The 24,032-nt window shown below is 41.7% G+C and overlaps 1 protein-coding gene across 3 annotated transcripts in view; it reads right to left on the reverse strand.

Moving 5' to 3' along the window:
- Window positions 1-5,067: 5,067 nt before the first annotated feature.
- Window positions 5,068-24,032, reverse strand: part of EIF4EBP2 (eukaryotic translation initiation factor 4E binding protein 2) — a 33,863-nt gene continuing 14,898 nt past the window's right edge. Inside the window, exons 3-4 of one of the 3 annotated variants that reach the window (XM_053311739.1) lie at window positions 22,441-22,479; window positions 19,099-20,639 (exon numbers count right to left, since the gene is read on the reverse strand). In XM_053311739.1, coding sequence (XP_053167714.1) covers window positions 20,557-20,639; window positions 22,441-22,479 — 122 coding nt within the window. In that variant the 3' untranslated portion in view covers window positions 19,099-20,556. Of the gene's footprint in view, window positions 16,172-19,098; window positions 20,640-22,440; window positions 22,480-24,032 lie in introns of those variants that run through there. The other 2 variants (XM_053311741.1, XM_053311740.1) reach the window with 2 other exon arrangements.

The raw sequence follows: 24,032 nt of genomic DNA on the forward strand, positions 1-24,032 counted from the left end.
TCCAGGCCTGTGCACAAGGTGCTTCTGCACACACATGAGGTGCAATTTCCACTTCCAGCAGCAGCTCCTCATGGCTCATAAGGTGGTGCTCCAGATGATAATCCAATATTTGGAGAGGCCTTCTGAAGAGTACAAGGGGATGCTTCCGCAACATCAACATTAAATAAGTCTTACCACCTCATTAGTGCATTCATAGTGAACCAGGAATATTAAACCAATAAATAAAACTATCACCACTTGCTATCGGCAACATAAATAAGCATTTATTCCGGAGAGCTAGTCTTGTGGTAGTGAGCATTGATTGTCCCCTTTGCTAAGCAGTGTCTGCCTTGGGTTGCATTTGGTTGGGTGACCACATGTAAGTTCTGTAAGATGGGCGTAGCTCAGTGGAAGAGCATCTGTACGCTTACATGCAGAAAATCTGAGGTTCATTCCTTGGCATCTCCAAGTACAGCTGGAAAGATTCTTGTATGAAACCTTGGAGAGCCACTACCAATCAATGTAGATGAAATTAAGCTAGATAGACCAGTGGTCTGACTCTGTATAAGGCCATTTCTATGTTCTTGAGCATTCGTGTAATGCTGGGGCAGTTGGGGAGAGTGTGTGTATGGCTTAGAAGAAGTGTAGGAATGCAGGGTCACAATATTAGAAATTAGAATCCTGAGTTTGCATTGTAACCCTTGGATAATTTTACATTTCCCTCACTGGTTAGTCAATGTTTTAAAGTGGACTGCTTGGAAGTACTCTAACAAGTTATCATCAAGTTAGAGAACTCCTCTTCAGAATGACATAGTTATGCTACTGTCTCTTAGACAGGAATGATTTAAGTTGTCCTTGAAATAGAGTTTTACACTCCAGATGCAATGGGCTTTTTTGTCCTCTCACATTTATAGACATATGAATGATGTAAGAACCTCATCAGCTAAGGATCCTTCACATGGGTGGAAGAAGACATGCATGCACCCCATCTGTGCTCAACCATACACATAATGTGAGATAAGTGAACATAAGAACAGCCCTGCTGGATCAGGCCCAAAGCCTATCTAGTCCAGCATCCTGTTTCACACAGTGACCCACCAGATGCCTCTGGGAAGCCAAAGGCAAAAGGTGAAGGCATGCCTTCTCTCTTTCTGTTGCTCCCCTGCAACTGGTATTTAGAGGCATCTTGCCTCCGCGGCAGATAATTCCATAGACTAATTATGCAGTGCATGAAAAATTACTTCCTTTTGTTGGTCCTAAACTTTCTAGCCTTCTGTTTTATGGGATGATCCTTGGTTCTAGTGTTGTGAGAGAGGGAGAAAAACTCCTCTCTGTCCACTCTCTTTACTCCATGCATAATTTTATACTTCTCTACTATGTCTCCCAGCAGTTGCCTATTTTTCAAACTAAAATGCCCCAGATGCTGTAGCCTAGCCTCATAAGGAAGGTGCTCCAGGCCCCTGATTATCTTGGTTGCTCTCTTGTGCACTTTTTTCAGTTTTACAATGTCCTTCTTAAGATATGGTGACCAGAATTGTATGCAATACTCCAAATGTGGCTGCACCATAGATTTGTATATGGACATTATAGTATTATCAATTTTATTTTAAATCCCCTTCCTAATGATCCCTAGCATAGAATTAGCCTTTTTTTACAGCTACCGCACACCGAGTCAACACTTTCAATGAGCTGTCCCCCATGACCCCAAGATCTCTCCTAGTCAGTCACCGACAGCTCAGACCCCATCCGCATATATGTGAAGTTAGGAGTCTTTGCACTAATATGCATAACTTTACTACACTTGCTTACATTGAACCACATTTGCCATTTTGTCACCCACTGACCCAGTTTGGAGAGATCCTTTTAGAGCTCCTCACCATCTGTTTTGGATTTCCAATACCCTGAATACTTTTGTGCCATTTGCAAATGTGGCCATGTCGCTGCCTACCCCAGCTTCTAGATCATTTTGTCTTTATGTATGCTTTCCATCTATTTATGATGTTAAACTAAGGGGCCCGTAATTTCTTGGAACTCTTCTGCATCCCAATAGTTACATTAGCTACTTTGCAGTCCTCTGGTACAGAGCCTGATTGTAAGGACAAATTACATATTTTTGCAAGGAGGTTGGCGATTTCACATTTGAGTTCCTTCAGAACTCTGTTTCCTGTCCTTCAACTAGTTACCAATCCACACGCAAGCCTGTTTCCTTATCCCATGACTTCTATGTTTACTCAAGAGCCTTTGGTGGAGAACTTTGTCAAAAGCTTTCTGGAAGTCCAAGCATACTATGTCAACCAGATCATCATTATCCACATCCCTGTTGATACTCTCAAAGAACTCCAGAAAGTTTGTGAGGCAAGACTTGCCCTTGCAGAAGCTATGCTGGTTCTCCTTCAACAAGGCCTGTTCTAAATGTCCTTGCATTTATTTTGCCAGAATTTATGGCATCCCTTATTGTCTCCTTGCATTCCTTTTGCCAGTTTGTTCCTTTCTGTTATCATTTCGGCAGAACTTCAATTTTCTGAAGGAAGTTTTCTTTCCTTGTATTGACTACTTGTTAGCCACGCTGGCGTCCTCCTGAACTTTGTGGTAGCTTTCCTCCTTCTTGGTATACATTCCAACTGAGCTTCTATTATTGTGGTTTAAAATAGGTTCCCTGCTTTCTGGAGTAATTTGACCATGACTTTTCCTTTCAGCTTCCTTTTTACCAGTCCCCTCATTTTTTAGGTTTCCTCTTTTGAAGTCCAAAGCATCTGTGCTGGACTTCCTTGGCAATGCTCCACTCGCATATAAGTTGAATTGGATCATGCTATGGTCCCTGTTCTCCAATGTTTCTACAACTCGACATCTCACACCAAGTCCTGGGTACCACTCAGGATTAAGTCCAGGGTTGCCTTCTCTCTGGTTGGTGCCATGACCTACTGTTCTAAGGCACAGTCATTTAGCACGTTTAGAAATTTGGCTTGTCTGTGTGAGGGTGATTGAAGTTATTACAGCTCTTGTCTTTCTTTGACATCTTTTTGATTTGCTTTTCCAACTCCAGGTCACTCTCAGCATTTTGATCCGGAGGGCAATAGCACGTCCCTAATAACACATGTCCTTTCAGTCCTTGTATTGTCACCCATAGTATTCTGTGGAGGACTCTGATTTTCCTAGGTTTTCTAGCTTGTTGAAACAATATGCAGTGCTACTCCACCAAGTGACATACGTACATCCAATTTATACAACCCTTCTCCTTCAAAAAGGATTCAGGAGTCTCAGTCAACCACATGAACTGGCCCTATGAGACACTGAGTGTGATGCACACATGCAAAACCAGGCCATGGAATCAGCTCAGTCCTGGTGGCACTGTGGTGGCAAACCCGCTTGTGGAGCTTCCTTCCAAAATAAGGTAAGGAGAGTGAGCACTCTCCTAACCTCATTTTTTAAGTTGTCTGTTAGCTGTGGGTGGCTGAGGCGCTTGGGGAGGGGGGATCCCCACAATGCTCCACACTCAATTATTGGAGCTCCGAGGGGGCGGGGAGATGCACCCTGGCACCTTGACCCTCGGAGCTCCCAGCAGCAGCAGCCGGTGACTGTCTGGGCAGGCAATGTGACTGCCCAAGGGAAGACAACGGATCGTCTGCAGGGGAGGTAAGCTTTTCAGGGCTTCCTCCCCATAAACGCTATTGCCATTTCTCACAGCTTGTGAAAAACAGCTCAAAGTGTCATTTGCTCTCCCCCTCAGCATGCTACTGGTTGTACCACTTATGGGTCATTTGATTTGGAAATGCTTTTACTTTTCCAGCACAATACCTCTTCTGGGTACTGATAGCATGCTAGAAGCCCACGTATTTCTGGCTTTCCCTTTCCTGGATGGCTTCTTTTAAAGTTAAAACTGAAGATGCAAAGAACGTGTTCTTGTTTACACCAGTTTAAGAATCCAAGCCCATGCAAGTTTAATTTTGGTTAGAAAAGCGCTTCTAATCAGAGCAAGGACTCAATCTTCGAAGCCTTATCACCAAGAAAGGCCAGGGCATTCTGACTCACTAGGAATACTAATGGGAGTAGCTCAATGAACTCTAATGGCATTTTAATGAGCCTGCTTCAGAGTATGTCTTTTGTAGATTGCAGCCAGAGTCACTCTGCACTGTAGTACTTCCTGCATTATACGATTAATGTGAATAAGACTGATTTGCCATTATCTGCTAAGCAAATGAGTCAGGCAGCCAGAAGGTGGGGCCAGGCTGTGTTTTGGCTTGCTCTGTTCCAAGATGCTGTATCTGAAAGCACATAGAAAATCACCCTGGGCTCAGCACTCCTTCAGTAGCAGAAGGGGTGGGGAAGGGAAATAGATGTATGTGTCCTTGGTAAGCATTATGATGCTGAATATGGATCCTGAGAAATGTATGGTATTTGATAAAAAGTAATAAAGTTAACAATTTTTTAAAATGATTGGTAATGTCAATGTAGTGTGTACTCCAGACAGGCAGAATGAAGTATGACATGCATTATGACATATGATAGAAAGCTGCCTTATATGGAGTCAGAACATTGGTCCTCCTAATTCAATACTATCTATACTGACTAGCACAAGCTCGCCAAGGTTTAGCCAGGAGTCTGGAGATACCAGGAATTGAACCTGAGACCAGTGTTCTAACAGGGATTCCCAGCTGTTGCTGACTACAACTCCCATAATCCACAAGCATAAGCCACTGCAGGTGAGGATTCTGGGAGTTGTAGTCAACAACAGCTGGGAATCCCTGTTAAGAGGGAACACTGCCTGGGACCTTCTGCATGCTAAGCTGATGCTCTGCCACTGAGCTATGGCTCCATCTCCATTGCAAGACCAGCACTGTGAACTCCAGCACTCATGCACCATATAACCATATCTGTCAATAAGATTGTTTCTTTTGTCATAAAAATCAAGGATATAATAGCCATGTCATATCCACCCACCACAGCAATTGGGTGGGGGCTGGAAGGAGAAAGGGCATAATTCAGCGGCATTAAGATAAAACTATTATGAAATCTACAAGCAACTGCAAACAAGTAGTAACTTCCCACACCTTGTTACTTCCACAATAAAGGAAAACACCACTCTAAAGCTTGATATAATCAAGATCTTTATTGATCACACTGTAACAGCAACCACTGGTGAGAGTGTTTTCCCAACACCTGTTTCAGTAAAAACCAGAACTGTACAGAAGTAGCCCAAGGCTTGTTCAGACCACCTCTATTAAAACAAAAAACAAAACCGGGATTACATTTAAACAAAAGAAAAATAGGGATGGTGAGGAGGGAAGGCGCAATAAATGGAAAGAGGGCAGTTATAACCAAAGTTCTTAAAATGTGTCAAGGACATTCAGTAATCTTATTGACAGCCGCCTCTATGCTTCTCCCAAGGAGGCCATGAAAGCCCCAAAAGCAAGCTGTCCATTATAAGTAGTTCTTCTCCTGTCTAAGGTGAAGAAAGGCACACTGGATCACCATCTTGCAGTGACGCAGATAGACATAAGAGGGAGGATGAAGGAGGAGCAAGGCAAGTCCTGTTGTGTTCCTGGTGTAAACAGGTACCAAGATGTTGACAAACCCCGCCACATCTTGTTAGATTCACACATGCACGCTTACATCTTGTCCTGCTGCATTTGTCTCATGGAATTCCATTTTAGATCAATTAGCCATAGATGCTGTAAAGCTGGTTTTGTGAAATATACCTGCTAAACTAGATTCTCCGTATAATCAGCCCTAAGTAAATTTCTCCCCACATTAAAAGAATCAATACAGTTCTTTATTTTTCTAAGAGTAATATATATTTATATATATTTGTGTGTGTGTATAAACATCCACCCACATACATATACATATTTATTTTTGCACTCATCCTCTCTTCACACTAGAGATTTATCATTTTCCACAGTTACCCGATTTTGCAGATGACTATCAAAAGCAAATCTTTCATTCCACCACACTCTCTGTGCAGCATATAGTCAGAATGAGGGAGACAAAAAGGGCAAGCAGCTTATTATAATGGAGCGTTTGCATAAAGGAGGATTTGTTTGCAGTAATCTACATTTTTATGAAATGTCATTCCTCAGATCAGTTCACAGAATTAAACACCAACCTTGTGAAAAGAGGCATAAAGTACGTTTAAATGAGAGGCAGAGGCACCCTTCAAAATGCCTAGAGAAACTTCCTGCTTACCACTATGGAAGGTAGAATTTGTTCTCCCAGCTCATGGGGAAGGGGGAAAAAAAAAAGTTAAAACTCATCACTACATCAATCTCAGCCAAATATATTTAAAGAGATAGAATTAGCACAAATGAAACAAAGAAGTGAAAATCTCTGCATCTTTGATGAGAAACTATCTCAGCTACAAAACTAATCCAGAATATGTTTTAACACTATCCTGAGACCTAAGGAAAAATTCTGAATGTGTATGAACAAGACTAAGTGGAAAAATGAAAAGATACAAGAGAATCAAGGGTAGTATTGTGAATGGTTGAGAGGCACTAGAAATTGCAGAGGAAATTTTTAGAGCAAAGTTGGCAGTGGACAGCAGGCACTGCAGGCTGACATTAGAAAGTCACTCCCCAGTCTGAAGAGATTCAGGGTAAGAAATTGTCTACTGATGTGAAACTCCCCCATCTTAGGTTTTTTTGTGTTTTTTTAAATTAAGGAAACCAGTATCATCTCCTGGTCTAGAGTGCAAGTTGATATACAATAGCAGAACTTGGGTGTATATCCTTGTACACCCAAGGATATACAACCATTAAATGGTTGTAATAGAACACCAAGTAGTGACAGATGTATGGTTTTTCATTTGGCCCTGAAAACATTTTCATTGGTGGAAAGACCTTCACCAATGCTTTGGGTGAGTTATCTTTGGTGACAGTAAGTGGAAGTTCACCACTGATTTGGCCAAGCATTCCAAATGTGGCTTCTGTCCTCTTCAAAGTCAAAGGGCTTGGTACTCCAGCACAACTCTGGACATATTCCAAGGCCATATATACATATCTATTATTTGTTAGTTCAATATGCTAAAGGTGTTACTAACATAATGGAAGTAATCACAGTAGTAGTTAGCAATGGTAGGCATTCCTGATACTACTCCTGATTTCAGTCTACAGCAATCCTACAAGAAAGAAAAAACCCACAAACAAGTGGCTTGCTTCCTCACTCATTCTAAATCACTCAGGGTATGTCCACGCCAAAGTTCTCATCCCAAGAGCCAGTACCCTAAATACAAGGGTAAAAGGCAAGAAAATGACCTGAAGAATGAAGGGTTTTTATAGTACAAATGCCACAATTTTAATTAAGAGCCAACAACTGCGCTCTTTGAAAACCCAGGATCAGATATATCACATCACACAGAACTCACTATGCAAGACTAATTATACCTGCAACCTCAATGTAGCCTCAAGCATAGTACCAGGGCATCCAAATAACAAAGCTTAAACAAAATCAATATTTATTTAGGTTTAGAAAAAAAATCATAGCTAAGGAAGGAGATGGAAAAAATAAGGCATAGTAGAGGCTCAGCCTCCTGGCACATTTCCCTGTCAATAGCAGTCAATTCAAAAATTTGGAATGTTTAGTTGCCAAAGAGAAAAATGGCAGAACACACAATTTGATGTTCTGCCAACTCCCATCATCATTCTCAGAAGATATGGGACCTGCACTTGCAGTTACATCTAAAGCATGGATTTTGAATCAGCGCCTTTCAGCATCACTCACAGGTGCATGCTTGAAATACATGCATCCTGATATTTGCTTGAAATATATCCAGATAGTTCTGGCAAGATGCCAAAGACAGCAAGCCATTGCTTCATGTTATCACAGTTCCTCTTTCAGTAGAATGTTCTAGTCAGCATGCTAAATGAAGCCTTTTTGATCTAGTTGTGTAAGGAGGCAACTGCAGTTCTGAAGCCACTCTTAGCTCTCCCTAGAATACGCAATGTAGGATCAGCAGTGCAGATGCCAAAGGGTTACCCGGCACTAGCTTGAGGCTACACAACTCCTGCAGGTGGGAAACCAATTAGTTGGATTCATATGGTGAAAAAGACAAAAAGGTGTCAACAAATGACACAAGTTTTAAACTAGTGTGGCAAAGAAGACAACCTTCCTTCTTTCCAAAGTAGCTCCACAGCAGCCTACAAGCCAAATACGGACCCTGATACAGTTGTAACTAGCAGCAGCCCTACTGAGTTTTAATTAAGGGTGTAGTAAAATGTTTGCCTGCAATTTCACTAGTGGGAAAGAAAAAAATATGTCTGTTAGTAAGAGAGAGTCCACATTTAACCTTACATCTTTCTTTGGATTTTAAAAGCAATGCCCGAGAACACCTGTTCTGTAACTGTGATGTCCTTCCTGAAATACAGTACCAACTCTATTGCAAAGTGTGACCCATACATCAGGTCACAGTCTGAGTGGCAACACTCTCTGGCGAATGGAGCAGCTGCCATAATACAGATTTTCAATTTACAGTGTAATCCTAAACATGTTTATTCAGAAGTTAGTCTACTGAGCTCAATGGAGCTTGCTCCCTAGAAAGCATGCTTAGGATTGTAGCCACAATAAAGCAGATTCAGCTAGAGGGCTCTCTCTCTCTCTCTCAATTAAGGAAGTCTTAGCTGTTGGGTTTTAGTCAATTATCTTCACAGGTTTAAGATAAGAAAAACAAATAGCTCTAAATTTTAAAAAACACATTTTATTCTTAATGATGCACTCATGTGTCATAGTCGACACCATTTTAGCAATCTCCCTCCACTCACACACTGGAGGGAATACCTCCTCTAAGATAGTGTTTGTAATCTGCAGTTTTTAAAGTACTTGAATTAATATTTTTAAAAAAATCTGTTGCTACCCCTATCTAGTCAATCAAAATGTTTTTTTAATTAGTTGCAGCATTACTAATTTAATCTGACAGACTCCAATCTGAAGGACTGATTGCACGCACACACACACACAGAGAACAGCAGCAAGCAAGCACAAACCACCAATCAGCTGCGAGCTTTGAAGACATTTTTGTGCGGGGGGGGGGGATACAATGCAAGGCTATCCCACTGATCAAGGTGCTGCAGTTTGAGTAGGTCTGAAACATGGATGGCAAGTTATTTCCAGAATGAGGCTTTTCTACTCATTCAGCTATCAGACAGAAATCGTTCAAGTAAAATAATTACAGCCAGCAAAACCAGTAGCAGACATTTTGAGTGGCTGCTAGGGATTTAATCTCGCTCCAATACACTTCTAAAAAACACAAACTGGACTGTAAAAAAGTGCAACTTTCCTTAAAAGGTTTGTAATCAATCCCATTAGCTTAAGCTGCTATACGGATGTAAGGACCTTTGGATTTCATTTGGACTCCACATCAATGAAGATTTACAAAAACTCAATTTTGAAATATTAAAAGGGCGTAGTGGTACATTATGCTAATTAAAGTGCAAAACTGAAATCAAGAACCAAACCAATACACTTAGGCTGGAATCCTATGCACATTTACTTGAGAGCAAGTCCCATTGAACTCAGTAGGTCTTCTACTTTTTCTGAGTCAACATGCACGGCATGGGGGTATAAGGCAGTTTTGTAGGCCATGCAGATTTCCTAGAGGCACTGCTACCTCTATAACAGCCACATCCATAAACTAGCAAGCAATATAATCTTTGTGATCCCTGTTGCTATTCTTTCCTTAGAAAAAAGGAAAACAAAACTAAACAGTATTTAAGCTTTTTAAAGACACCATGAAACTACCAAGTCAAAGGGAGTGAGGCTCAGCAGACCACTAGGCAAAAAGGTATTTAATTTGTGTGAAAGTTTTCTCAAGCAAAAAGGATTTATCATCATCAGTTCCAGCTAGCCCTGCCACTGCAGGACTAGAGTGTGAACCAAGGTGTAATGAAAAGGGCCAATTAAACCAGACAAAACTACTTCTCAGAGCATCAACTCTATGCATAGTGGCCCCACTTCTCCATTCCAAATTAATAAAATACCCACGCTGATGGACACAGTGCCAGGCAGACAGGAACAGAAGGAAGTGATTGTTTCCATGTTTATTTTCAGATGGTTGCACTGATACATCTCAATTCCCTGGCACTTAAAAGGCATTTTCCTAGGGATGTGCATGAACTGGTCTGAAGGCCATGCAAGACGCCGGCGGGGGGGGAGGGGGGAGGGGCTGCACTTACCCCTCCCGCCGCTTCCCCCGCCGCCAGCACTCCGTTTTTAAAAAATGTTTTCAGGGTGCAGCGCTCCTCCCTGCCGCCCCTGCTCCCGTTGTTGCCCGGAAATACAGGAAGTACGGGCTGTGCGTGTGCCCGCCGCCACCCGTACTTCCTGTATTTCTGGGCAACCCCACCAAAAAGAGCTCAACAAGAAGATGTTTTGGGTTATCTGGTGTTGTGCCTTTTCTAGCCTTGCAGCAGTCCACAAGACTATCTGCCCATATGTGTCTATGTTAGGTATCTGTGGCCTGAAAGAATCACCTTCTGTAAAAACTTCCATTTGGTGACTGAGAGACAACTTTTACTTGCCTCAAACAGCTAAGGGAGTGGCTATTTACAAACCTAGTCTGATGCATAGTAAGTTGAAAAGCTGAGGGTAGCATCCCTTGCAAGCTGGAAGGATGAATGCTTCTAAAAGTGTCCTCGCAGATTTTAGGTGCTGACTATACTGCCTTGCCTTGATTGCATTTTGGGGTGAAAACTAGTTCCCAAAACAATCAAAAGAAGAAACATTAACAAGAAATGCACTATCTGCTAGAATGGCTGGGTACAATCCAAAGTTTCCTCTACACCACCCCAAAGTGCAGAGAAGCTTCCAGAGACCAGGAAAACCACTTCAAAGTTGTTCCATCTCAGCATAAGCTCACCTGGACCACAGTATTTAATTTCATTAAGCTAACATTTGAATTTTAGATTTTAACAACAAGCTATCCCCTCTTTCCAAGCTTCCAACAAATGTAATCTAGAGTCTACAAATTTATAATCCCCTCAAATAAGGAAGCTGAACAATATGTAGTTACTACTTAAAAAGTATCATCCGGCAGCATGCGTGTCAAAACATAGCAGCCTGAGAAACAGAGAATTAATACATGGCCAAACAGGTTATGAACTCTTTCCACTGCCCAACCTCACTGCAAATAGCAGATTGATATTCCAAATTGCAATGATAAGGCAGACAGTAAATTTCAGAAAATTAACAAAAAAGAACAATTTCATACATCTTTGTTCTTAAGTAGTCACTGACATCTTAAAACAAGCCATTGAACCTTTGGTTCTGATTGTTCAATCAATACAACTTGAGGGAAATCAGTTTGATTTTTGACTCTGCATTTTTCTCATCCCTCCCAACTGCTGGTGATTCAGATTCCACCCTTCAGGAACCAGCAGCACAGAATCGCAGCTCTCAATAAAATGATGCAGAAGGTTCTACACGGAACTGCTTCTACATCAATATTACAGGACTTGACGCTCCTCCAAATGGGACAACTAGAAGAGCAGCTGTGTAAATCGTATTGAGTCAATCTCCAAATTTCACAGCATTACTGTATGTCCAGGTAGTGCAGAGACAGGCAAGCTAATGGCCTAGGTGGATCCCCCAATTGAGCCCTCAGGGGCTTTCCATGTGCTCCCCAGGACAGCCCTCAATCCTAAGGACCCACAGTCTTATGATGTATATCAGCCATTTTCTTCTCCTTTGATCTCAGATACAGCTAAAGAGCTTTAAAAAACAACACTGCCCTGTTAAGATTAGTTGCTACTCAGGGTCCTAGACAGATGATATAAACATTTCTAGAAAGTATCTTTTCTGCTGTCATGGCCATGACTAAATTATTGTGCTGGATTTCAAGAAAACAAGATTAATTGGCTTCTTCATGGCACTCATTTGCTTTACAAGCAAGCAAGCATATCCTCACAAGAACCTTATGAAGTAGGAAATGGCTATTTTACAAACTGGGGAACTGAGGCACAGAGAGATTAGATGACTTGCCCCAAGTCACAAGAAGCCTGCAGCAGAGCAAGGGAAATCTGACCATCCAAATCCCAGGTCTGCATTTGGACTATGAAAAAAATGTCTTCTCTCTTATGGTTTGCTGACGAGCATGCAGGAAACAGCAATCTTTAAGAGTAGCAGTTGCAGCTAAATTGCTTGTGGCACATGGAAAGTTTTCTTGCATTTTATGCTCAGATGTATTTTCTGTGCTGTGGAAGGGCTGAAGCTGCCAAATCTCTTTCTTAATAACTAGATTGGTGGCAGGGAGAAAGGATTGAGGGCTGCAGGCGGGAGGCTCTGAAGTCAACCCTTTAGCTCAAAACAAAATGATGTCTATACTATTTTGAGAAAAGCAGCTGTAAGCAACACCTGAAATACTCCTTATTCTCATCTCCCTTCACCTTACCAAAGTCGGTTTAGTTCATGGACAAATCTGAGTTCCACTACTGTCAGCACTGCAGAGCAAAGCTGTATCCATTCTGCCTGGTCAACAGAATAGCTGGTGAGGTTCCAGAAACAACTGCTGGTGATTGTGAGAGAGGCAGGATGGAAATCCAACTGTGTTCTGACTCCAGGCTGAACTTGCAGTGCACTTCAGAACTAGCCTGACCAAACTCAGGATATGCACCTAAAGAGCATTCCCCACTACTAGATCACAGCTTAGTCATGTTTTCGCCACCACTTTAAAGGTGGCATTGCTTTCCCCAGAAACACTGCAAACAGAGCCCTATTCCTGAGATCAACAGTTACAAAGCAAATTTGCTCCTGTATTATTCACATTTTAGACTAGGCAAAAAACAAACGAACAAAAAAGACACATTCCTGCATTGTGTTTTCCTCCCCTACCTCCAAACTATCATATATGCAGAGAGCAAGCAAGATGGTTTTACCAGACCAGCGGCCCCTCCCTTTATATCAAACCTAGGCAAGTATGACATTTGCCACTGTATGAAGAGAACTAAGGCAGAATTCCATCCCAAGGGTCAGACATAGGGTAAGTTCATGAAATGAATTGGTGTTTTCTGCCATCTGATATGGTGATAACCAATTTCTCAGTTTGTCTCCTGGGTCCAATTCTTAAGTTACAAACACAGCCTTACTTACCAAGTAAGAGTTGTGTGAGAGGAATTCTGCATACGCAGGGAGAGAAGGGGAGATTTCCAGTGACCCCACCCACTTTCCCCTTTACAGCTGTCTGTCTCCTGAAGGTATGCCTCTGAAGGCTATAGGACATTCAGAAACAAGTTTTCAGGCATAAAGGGTGGCTGCCATTTCCCTGTAGCTGGGTCCCATACTGCTCCCGTTACAATGGAAAAGAGTGTGGGAAGTTGCCACATCAGCGTTGCACCCACTTTGGGATGGGCCCACAACACAAATGTGAGAACTTCTCACATTATCTGCTTGTCACCTGTTATTCTCTTTTTCAAGCATTACAAGTGGGATGAGATTTCGCCACAAAAGTGGCCATCGTGCCATACTGTTTTATGAATCAGTTACACTACTGGGAGATGCCTGAGATAATCAGAGGCAAGGGTGAACTATCTGTTAAATGGGAAAGTGAATATAACCTGATTAAAGAAATCTCAGAAGGGTAAATCCCCATCTAAGATGCTGTCTACCACTTGCCATTTTTGCAAGCAAGTGTACTAGTATAGAAACTGTTAACATTGCATCCCTAGGGAGAAGCAGTTTCATGCATTTTAGATTATCAGGTGGCATGGTAAATTATCTATGAACTCATCCACTGGCTGAATTCGAATGATCCAACCACCCTCCCCATGGCAATTGGCATTATCACAAGTTAGCCTGGTGGCTGTACAAGAATTCCCATCACAAACAGCCTCTCTCTGCAGTACCAACCAGCATGTAGATGGGACATGGGCAACAAATTAAGAGAGGCCATTGGTAACAAAAGGGCACTTTTCTGCATGCTGTAACTGGCCCCAGACCGGCTCTAATGTGATGGCTCTTCTGGCTGATTTTAGCAATGTGTGAATTCAGGAAATGTGCAACAAGATGGTGAAAATAGAGAGAACATGAGTGGTACTCTCAAGTGAAACAACAGAGTGTACATGGGTGCGTTTCTTCCAAAGAGAAGTGCAGGGAAATACAACTGAAGCAAAAAAATATAGCATACTGGGATCTATATACATGTACCACACAAAGAACCAAAAACATCCCCCATGAAACTAGCCGACCAAAAAACAAACAAACCTCAATATGATGGAAAATTTACTATATTGGAAAGTATATTCAATATGGATCAATATGGGAGCAAGCTTTGCACCTACTTTCACAAGAGCATTTTCTAGAAACAGAAGAGGTAGTACAATAAAGATAATTAAATTTGAGTATACTGATTTATGTCAACTCACAAGATCCATGTTCATCAGCACTTAATAAAGAGTGATGTCAAAATGGAGGTCACCGTAGTGTGTGGATGTCTTTACCATGAATTTCATCATAGACTCTATTGCTCTGTTTTGATATATAGTCCATGGACTCTATCTTTCACATGGTCATTTCTACTGTGAATTCTATTGTTTGTTGTTGTATATATCATTGTTCTACTTATATCCAATTGATCCATATTGAATATACTTTCCAATATAGTAATTTTTCATCATATCGTGGTGATTTTTTTCTATTGGCTAGTTTAATGGGGGTATTTTTGGTTCTTTTTGTGGTACAGGGAAATAGAATTGTCCACTAACTATTTGATTGCCCAACACCCCATATCCTCTGAAGTCACACATCATGAAATCAGCACTGCACGTCCCAAGAGTTCAGTTACTCTAGTCTATACATGCAGCATGAGATGGCAGAATGAATGGAACCACTTCAGACTACAGTTAAGAAAATGACTTATGAATACTTCTGTTGTTAATACAACAATACTCTCTGCAAGTATTAACTAGCACTACGTGGGGTGAGGGAAGGACTGTGCTAGAACTTCTCTTTCAGATATGCAATATTTTTACTTGCAGGAACTGATTGGTGTTACATGGAAGAGTATTAAAAATGGTACTTCCTAACTCTAGCCTGAAGTGGTGCAATCCATTCTACCACCTCATTCTGTTGCATGTGTAGTCCAGACCGAATTCCTAGGGTATCCCAAGCCTACTCAGGACTCTTTCCAAGCCCATTCTAGTCAAGCATAGCCAGGTCATTTCAATTATTCCTTTTGGCACAATAGTAGACTTGCAAAGAATCCAGTAGGCATAACAGCAGCAAAAACCAAAGACAGACCAAGGATACAAAGCATAGAGGACCATCAAGCACGATAATTCCAAATTACATCGGAACAAAATGTGGTTCCCCTTTTAACACTGATGTTCACTAGGTAATTGAAGAGACAAGCTTTTAAAAATAGGAGATTTTAGGAGGCACTCACTGGGACAAAATGGAAAGATGTATGAAATGATGGTTCTTTCTAAGACTATAATCCTGTGCACAGTTACTAGGGAATAAGTCCCATTGAAATCAGCTGGACTTACTTCTGAGTAATCATGCATAGGACTGCACTGTAAATTACGTAAAGCTGTTCCAAAGGAACAAGAAACCACAGCACTGCTCTTCCAGAAGACAGAACCCCACCGTATCCCCATTTGTAAGGAGACGGTAACTCCTAGGGGAAAGCTAAGGAACAGGGATCAGAACCCAAGCGAGTGCTTCCTGCACAGCAGTAAAAACATAGAAAATGGGGCATGAATTGGGAACACGTTGACAGCAGTAAAGGGAGAGAGCAATGGCAGTGTCATGTCCCTTCAAACATAGATCCACCCATCCGTAGCCCTTTTATGTTTTCCAATACATATCCAATCATTGATGGAAGTACTTTCTCGCGTGGGTCTGATTTGATAAGTTGTTTCTAAAGTGCGAGAAGCCAAGGTGCATTCCTTAGCTCTATAAATGTGTCATGGGCTTCAATTCAGTCACAGACCAGGGAGATGAGAGGTTCAAAAGAAGAGGGGGGGGACCAGGGGGAAGGGAAACATGGCATGGCAGAAGAGAGTCAAGGAGAGGGGGGAAACAGTCCTCTTATCCTTTGGCACTTCAAACAATGAAGTGGGGCTTCAAATGAAAAACAGCGTCTTCTTCCATGTTTCTGTTATTGATCCTGCTGGCCAAATCAGATGTGCACAGGTGATCAGGAGTTGCTGTCTCTCCATGGTTACTCTCAAGGAAGATCAGATATCCATTTCAAACTGAGCATCATCACCTGGTTAAAAGATAAGCACAAATACAAATAAGAACAGAGTTCTGAGGGGTGGCCAGAAGCATTATGTACAGTTTATAAATATTATAAGGAGACAAAGTTGAACATCAGGGATGCGCACAAGCCACAGTTTGAGCACATATTGGGAGTGGGGCCTCAGAGGATTAAGAAAGAGGAGAGCAGGTCCTTACCACCCCATGCAGATTCCTGCTGGGGAAGGCACACATCCCAAGAAAACATGCGCATCATCAGCACGCATATGGCATCCACAGTTCGTGCACATCCCTATTGCACATTTCCCTTCCTGTCAGTCTTCCATGACAACTGAAGCAGGCCAAGTCTACATATGTAGCAGTCTAAAGCAGTAGAATGGACAATGTCACTTCAGGCTGCAAGTGGGGGGCACCATTTTTATCCCCTGAATAAAAAACTCCCCAAACATTTCCCCTTGATATGCTGATTTGTTTAATTACTTAAAGGGAGCATTTGGCTTAGGGGAGCATTCCTCTAGCTGCATCCTGAAGTGGTATAGTCTACTCGACTGCCTCAAGATTGTGCCACTTTACTCTATGAATACAATGAATATTTATATACCACTTAAAAAAAAAAAGCCCCCAAAGTGGCTTACATAGATATAAAAATAAATAAATTAAAATGCCCCCTGTCCCCAAAGAGTTCACAATCATAAGAATTCATGTTTGAAGGTCCGATGCAGTTCAGCTGGAATCCTCACTAAGGAAATTCCTACCTTTCAAGGAGTGAGGCAAGGCTGTATACTTGCTCCAGCTCTTTTTAATTACTACATTAACTCTATCATGGATTTTATTACTAATCTATCTTTTCATCCACCTAAATTGGCCAACAGACAGGTTAATATCCTGCTTTATGCAGATGATGCAGTGATTTTGTCTCAGACTCCTGTTAGGCTCCGTAGAGTGCTTCGCTCTCTAGCTATCTTTTGCCACGAATATGCTCTGGAAATCAATTATAGCAAGACCAAAATTCTGGCCTTTGCTAAGCGCCCGAAGACCTTGAACTGGTCCTTGGCTGGACATAAATTAGAACAAGTTAAGACCTTTAAATATCTAGGGGTTGTTTTCCAGGCCTCCACAAAACGCCAAGCACATCTGCAATATGTTACCCAAAATGCACGTAAATCGGTATTGGCCATTCAATCATATTTTCATCAAGATGGGGCTCAATTTGTACCAGTTGCTCTTAAGTTATTTATGGCTAAAGCCTGCCCCCAGTTGCTCTATGGGTCGCAGCTGGGCCCGTATACTAACTGCATACCTTTAGAGGTAGTTCAGACAAAGTTTTTGAGATCTATTTTACAGATTCCTAGATGTGTTCCCAATGTAATATTGAGGGTGGAAACTGGTATGCCTAAGATGGAAACCTGGATATGGTTTTCCATTTTGAGCTATTGGTTAAGGTTGTCTTTTTTCTCTACAGGCCTTGTTCACCTAATTCTTATTGATAATTTTAATTCTAGTTGGAAGCTGTCAATATCCCGTCAAATAAGTTTATATGGCTTTAGTCCAGACGTTCTATTAGAAATGGGTTTCTCCCGTGCAAGACTGATACTAAAGCAGCAGATCTATGATATGGAAATGCAGATTGATCGATCTCTAATCTCCAAAGAAGTTTTTCTGGGATTACAAATGTATAATACGAAACCTGCGAATTACTTGGATAAGATTACGATTACTAAGTATTGCAGGATGTTTACACTGGCCAGATTTAATGTGCTACCTTCAGCTGAACTAGAAGGTAAATTTAAAGGGATACCAAAAGAGCAGAGATTATGCCCTTGCGGTTCTGGAGAACAGGAGTCTATTTTTCATATTCTACTCCGCTGCCTCTTTTATATGGACTTGCGATTTCATTATATTTCCCCATTACTGGCTGATTTCCCAGGTCATACAGATGTATTCTACGTCAATTATCTGCTCTCAGATCAGAAGGAGGAAGTAACAATTAAAGCTGCTAAATTCTGTGAGGCAGCTAAGAATGTTAGACAACAGATGGTAAACCAGATTATGTAAATTGGAAATTGCTGATCAGGATGAGATAATATTGGATCTTTGAATATATTATTATTATATTATATGTGTATTATTATGTATGCTTTAAATTTTGGTCTATGACCGCAAATAAACATGTTGATGATGACATGAATAGATCAATCTGCAACAAAATGTCTTGTAACAATTCTTGCATATAAAAAGCCCTATAAGTCTCCACTCAAAATATACTTCATTATCACAGATGTTACAAGGGGGGGGGTTGTTGTTGGATTATAGCTGCTATATTTAAATTTCAAAACATACTGCTTTGTTTTTAAAAGTGATTGCTATTGACAGTACCCTTGCTTAGCCCAGAGAATCACTTGGGTTATTCAAAATCCATTTCCACTTAAGCTAAAAAATTTCACCTTAAAAAAAAAAGAAACAAACCAGTTTAGCAATAGCAATAGCACTTACATTTATATACCGCTTTATAGCCGGAGCTCTCTAAGCGGTTTACAATGATTTAGCATATTGACCCCAACATTCTGGGTACTCATTTTACCGACCTCGGAAGGATGGAAGGCTGAGTCAACCTTGAGCCCCTGGTCAGGATCGAACTTGTAACCTTCTGGTTACAGGGCGGCAGTTTTACCACTGCGCCACCAGGGGCTCATTATTTACCAGTTTACCATCTCATATTAATAGACAACCACATCAAGATATTATAAGTGAGAACCTGCTAATACACCGTGGAGCTCAGCCTCAACTCTGCAAGGTTTTTCCACCAGAGAAAACGAGAACATCTCAAGTCAGTTCAAACTGGACCATCTCCATGAGAATACTAGCCTTTGTGTAAGATTCAGTCAAGAGGGCCATTTGTCAAACGTAATTTCTACCCACAAAGGCGAGAGGCAAGGGTGTCTTTTGGCTCCTTTTTTATTTAATATGTACATCGATTCGCTTATAAAACGTCTGCAGGCCACAGATACCCATGCTCCTATGTTAGCAGGGAAGAAGTTACCAATTCTTATGTACGCAGATGATGCAGTAATTATCACGGACTAGGATTGGTCTCAAACGAGCCTTAAGATCTTTGGCTCATCACTGTTATGAGGAGCGTCTAATTATCAATTACGATAAAACTAAAATAATGTGCTTTAACAACAAATTTAAAAGTTCGTCCTGGCAGACTGATAGTCATAAAATCGATCAGGTGAGATGTTTTAAGTATTTGAGCATTGTTTATCAGTGGATACCACTTGCTCATATTCACTCAGTAGCAGACTCTGCTCAAAGGAGTTCTGCTACTATCCTTAGATTCTTACAACCATTATTCCAGCGGCCATCAAGCTGTTTACAACTAAATCCTTATCATAACTTACCTATGGAGCCCAGTTAGGTCTTTATAATAATTTTACTTGTTTAGAAAGAAATTGTGTTATCGAGTTTTCTTAGAGCTCTGTTTAGTACTCCCAAATGTACTGCAAATGCAGTCAAGAGGCCGGGCTATCCAAGGTGGAAACTAGGGTTTGGAGAGAATTACTATTAACTACTGGCTGAAGATTCATTTGCAGCCAGTAGGTTTAATACCTTTCTATCTTGCTATCTCCCCCCACCCCGTCTCTCTTGGTCTGAAAGGATACTCAACAAACTGGTGTAAATAGGGTTAGACCCAGAATATTTGTTGGAGCTGGGCCTCCACGGTGCAAAGGCTCTGGTTTACCAACATCTTCTGGATATTGAGCTACAAAATGAGACTGCCCTTCTCCCAAAACTGTATAGACCTTTAAAATCATGGCTAGGATTTTCTACTGCTCCATATTTATCTAGTATCACCTTCTCCAAGTATCTCTGGGTCTTTTCTAGAGCCCGTTTTAACGCACTGCCATCTGCATTACTTTATGGCAGATTCCATCATTGGCCACTAGAAATACGAATTTGCCCTTGTAGCTCTAATGAAATTGAGACGGTTGCTCATATCCTGCTTCAGTGAATTGTATAAAGAGGTTAGGAAATGCTTAATTGTACCCTTATTATCACGATGTTTTGGTTGCTGTCGAAGCAGTATTCCTAATGATCTGTTAGTGAATTTTCTTCTTGAAGATAAAGATGCTGAAATTTCTTACTAAGTGGGAAAGTTTTGCTACATTGCTAGAAGAATCCGGAATATACTGATGTAGGGTGAGTCTTGTGGGATTATTTGAATGTATCTTGTGATTTGTTCTTACTATTCCCACACCAGTATTACAGTCACACATAATATATAAAATTCCATTTACCAATTGTTATATACCACACCCATATCCCTCTATATTCAGGGCAGGGGCTGTAGTTCAGTGGTAGCTCACATGCTTTGTATGCAGAATGTTCCAGATTTCATCCTTGGCATCTCCACATAGGGCTTGAAAAACCTCTGAGGAACTGTGGGGAGCTGCTTCTAGACAACAGACAGTACTGACCTGTCGATGAACATGGCAATACATCTATGTTTAGAACAATGATCTAAAGCAGGGCTTAATAATCCCAGGTGCCAGGGAGCCATGGCACCTAGAAATTTAAACCTGGCATCTGGACAAGAATGTTCAGAGGTAGAGTTATTTAATTCAAATCTTTACTTGTCCCAGGAAGCCCCGAAGTATGTTACTTGTAAAGGGTATAAAGAAAGCCCATTTATTCTTGCCCCTCAATGTCCATCACAATGTCCAGTAATTTTGCCAAGTGCCCATTGTCTGGCTTCTAAATTTCAAGACTGGCTCTGCTTTGATGTTCTGAACTGTCTTGATAAATTTAAAATTAACAAATTGCCACGCAAGATGGCATCCACGCAAGTTCTTAAATAACTCAAATGTAAAATCACTGATCTCTTAGCAAAAATAGGCAACTTCTCCCTACAATGAGGTTCTGTACCAGAGGACTAGAAAGCAGCCTGTGTAAAACTGATCTTCAGAGGGGGGATCCAGGAAATTACAAGGAGGATAAAATTGTTATCCATAGATGAACAAGCCTTGCTGAAGGAGAACCAGCATGGCTTCCTGCAAGGACAAGTCTTGCCTTGACAAACTCTTGTGATTTCTTTGAGAGTGTCAACAGGCATGTGGATAAAAGTGATGCAGTTGTCATAGTATACTTACTTGGACTTTCAAAAAGTCCAAGTGTTGGACTCTTTGATAAAGTTCCTCATCAAAGGAAAACTTAGCAGTCATGGAATAAGGGGACAGGTTCAATTGTGGATCGGTAACTAGTTAAAAGACAAGAAACAGAGGGTAGGTATGTGGACAATTCTCTAAATGGAGGAAAGAAAGAAGTGGGTTCCCCCAGGGATCTATACTGGAACCTGTGCCTTTTAGTTTATTCATAAATGATCTAGAAGTTGGGGTAAGCAGCGAGGTGGCCAAATATGCAGACAACACTAAACCATTCAGGGTAGTGAATAGGATCTCTCCAAACTGGGTGAGTGGGCAGCAAAATGGCAAATGTGATTCAGTTTAAGTGTAAAGTGATGCACATTGGGGTTAAAGAAACCCAACTCCATATATACACTATTGGGGAGAGAGCTGTCAGTGACTGATCAGGAGTGGGATGTTGTGCTTGTGGTGGACAAGCTCACTGAAAGTGTCAACTCAGCATGTGGCAGTTGTGAGAGGCAAATGCCATGCTTGGTATCATTAGGAAGGGGAATGAAAATAAAACTACTAATATTATAATGACCTTATATAAATCTATGGGGTGCCCACATCTGGAGTACTGCATACAGTTTTGGTCACCATATCTTAAGGAGGACATTGTAGAACTGGAAAAGGTACAGAAGAGAGCAACCAAGATGATCAGGGGCCTTGGGCATGTTCCTTGTGAGGCAAGACTACAACATCTGGGGCTTTTTAGTTTAGAAAAAAGGCACCTAAGGGGAGACATGATGGAGGTCTATAACATTATGCATGGAATAAACAAAGAGAAATTTTTCTCCCTCTCTCACACCACCAGAATCAGAGGTCATCCCATGAAACTGATTACCAAGAAATTTCAGACTGACAAGAGGAAGTACTTTTTCACACAGCGCATAATTAATCTATGGAATACTCTGCCACAGGATGTGGTGATGGCCACCAGCTTGATGGCTTTAAAAGGGCCTTAGAAAAATTCATGAAAGATGGGTCTATCAACAGCTACTAGTCTTGATGTCTATAGGCTGTCTCCAGGCTCAGAGGCAGGAGGACTTTGAATACGAGTTGTAGGGGAATCAACAGCAGGAGATGCCTTCACCTCTTGCTTGTGGGCTTCCCAGAAGCATCTTGTGAGTCACTGTGGGAAACAGAATAATGGACTAAATAGGTCTTGAGCCAGCAAGGCTGTTCTTGTAGAAAGAAGAAGTGTCAAGGCTTAATCTAAAGCTCCAAATCCAGTCATAATGGCTAGTTTGTGTTCCCATTAGTCTATACATGCAACCTATATGATAAAAACCACAGGGATTCATGCACATGAGAACATACATACCATGCACATATAGGGCAGTGTCACTTAAGAGTGGTACTACCTCATACTTTGAATTTCAGTTACTGCATGCATGTGAAGGGGGATGGTGGGGGAAGGTCGGCTATACGGTCGGCTAGACTGCTCTACCAAAAGTGCTCTGGAGAGCCATGAATCACATGGCTTGGAAGAGTGAGAAAATCTGTCAGTAATTAACGGTGTGCATGGAACCGCGGAGCTGCGGTCCGGCACTGGGGCGGGGGGTTCCTTTAAGGATGGGAGAGGGTTTACTTACCCCTCCCGTTGCTTCCCCCCCTCCAGCTCACGTATCGGGGCGGCAGGATACCTCCCTGCCGCCCCTTTCCCCTGCTTGGCTGCAAAAGGCTTTTAGAAGCCTTTTGCGTGCACACACGCATTTTCTGTAGTAATCGGGGCGGCAGGATACCTTCTTGCTGCCCCTTACCCCGCTTGGCTGCAAAATGCTTCTAAAAGCCCCGATTACTACAGAAAATGCGTGCGTGCGTGCGGACACGCAAAATGCTTCTAAAGGCCTTTTGCAGCCAAGCTGGGGGAAGGGGCTGCAGGGAGGTATCCTGCCGCCTCAATTACTACAGAAAATACGTGAGCCGGAGGGGGGAAAGCAGCAGGAGGGATAAATAAACCCTCCCCCGTCCTTAAAGGAAACCCCCCACCCCAATCCGCCCGAACCCAACCCGCCCATGTCCAGACCGGTCTGGAGGCCTGTAGAACGGCCTCCGGATCAGTCCGGGCACATCACTATCAGTAATTCACCAAATAATATCTATGGTGCAGGAGGGAACAGTTTCCTGTTTGTTAGAGCACTGATGCTTTATGAAGCCTTTGATAGCCAATGTATAAGAACATTAATAAGTGCATTGTTCTCCACGTGCAGAGACTCCATAAAAAGATATGTATTATAAAATTAAATTTCATAATTTCAAAAACAAGGCATCTCATGCTGCCCTGGGGAAATTAAATAATTTTGAAGCAATTTTGCTTCTGCAGCAATTAAAGAGATACAACATTGCTGCTTTCACCAAAGTATCTGAGTGCAAGATCAGGCCAAGGAAATATACATTATTAAACAGTTAATATTCATAGTTAATGATAGTTAATAGTTAATAAACAGTCCCAAAGCCTGAGCAGCTAGTACGCTTCAGGACACACCTGCAAAGGAGATGGGAAAGACAGGTGCAGAAGCCTCCCAGCTTCTGTCACCTTCCATGCATATTCTACTCGGCTCCCAGGAGCCTCCCTATTTGCAGTTGCATCTCCAGGCTTGGATACTGCACTTTGGATATGCTCAGGAGCTTCACAGCAACGTGAGCTCTCTGTTTATAGTACACATGGGGAACAGGTCACTT

The sequence above is a fragment of the Hemicordylus capensis genome, chromosome 3, assembly GCF_027244095.1.
Source record: "Hemicordylus capensis ecotype Gifberg chromosome 3, rHemCap1.1.pri, whole genome shotgun sequence".
NCBI lineage: Eukaryota > Metazoa > Chordata > Lepidosauria > Squamata > Cordylidae > Hemicordylus > Hemicordylus capensis.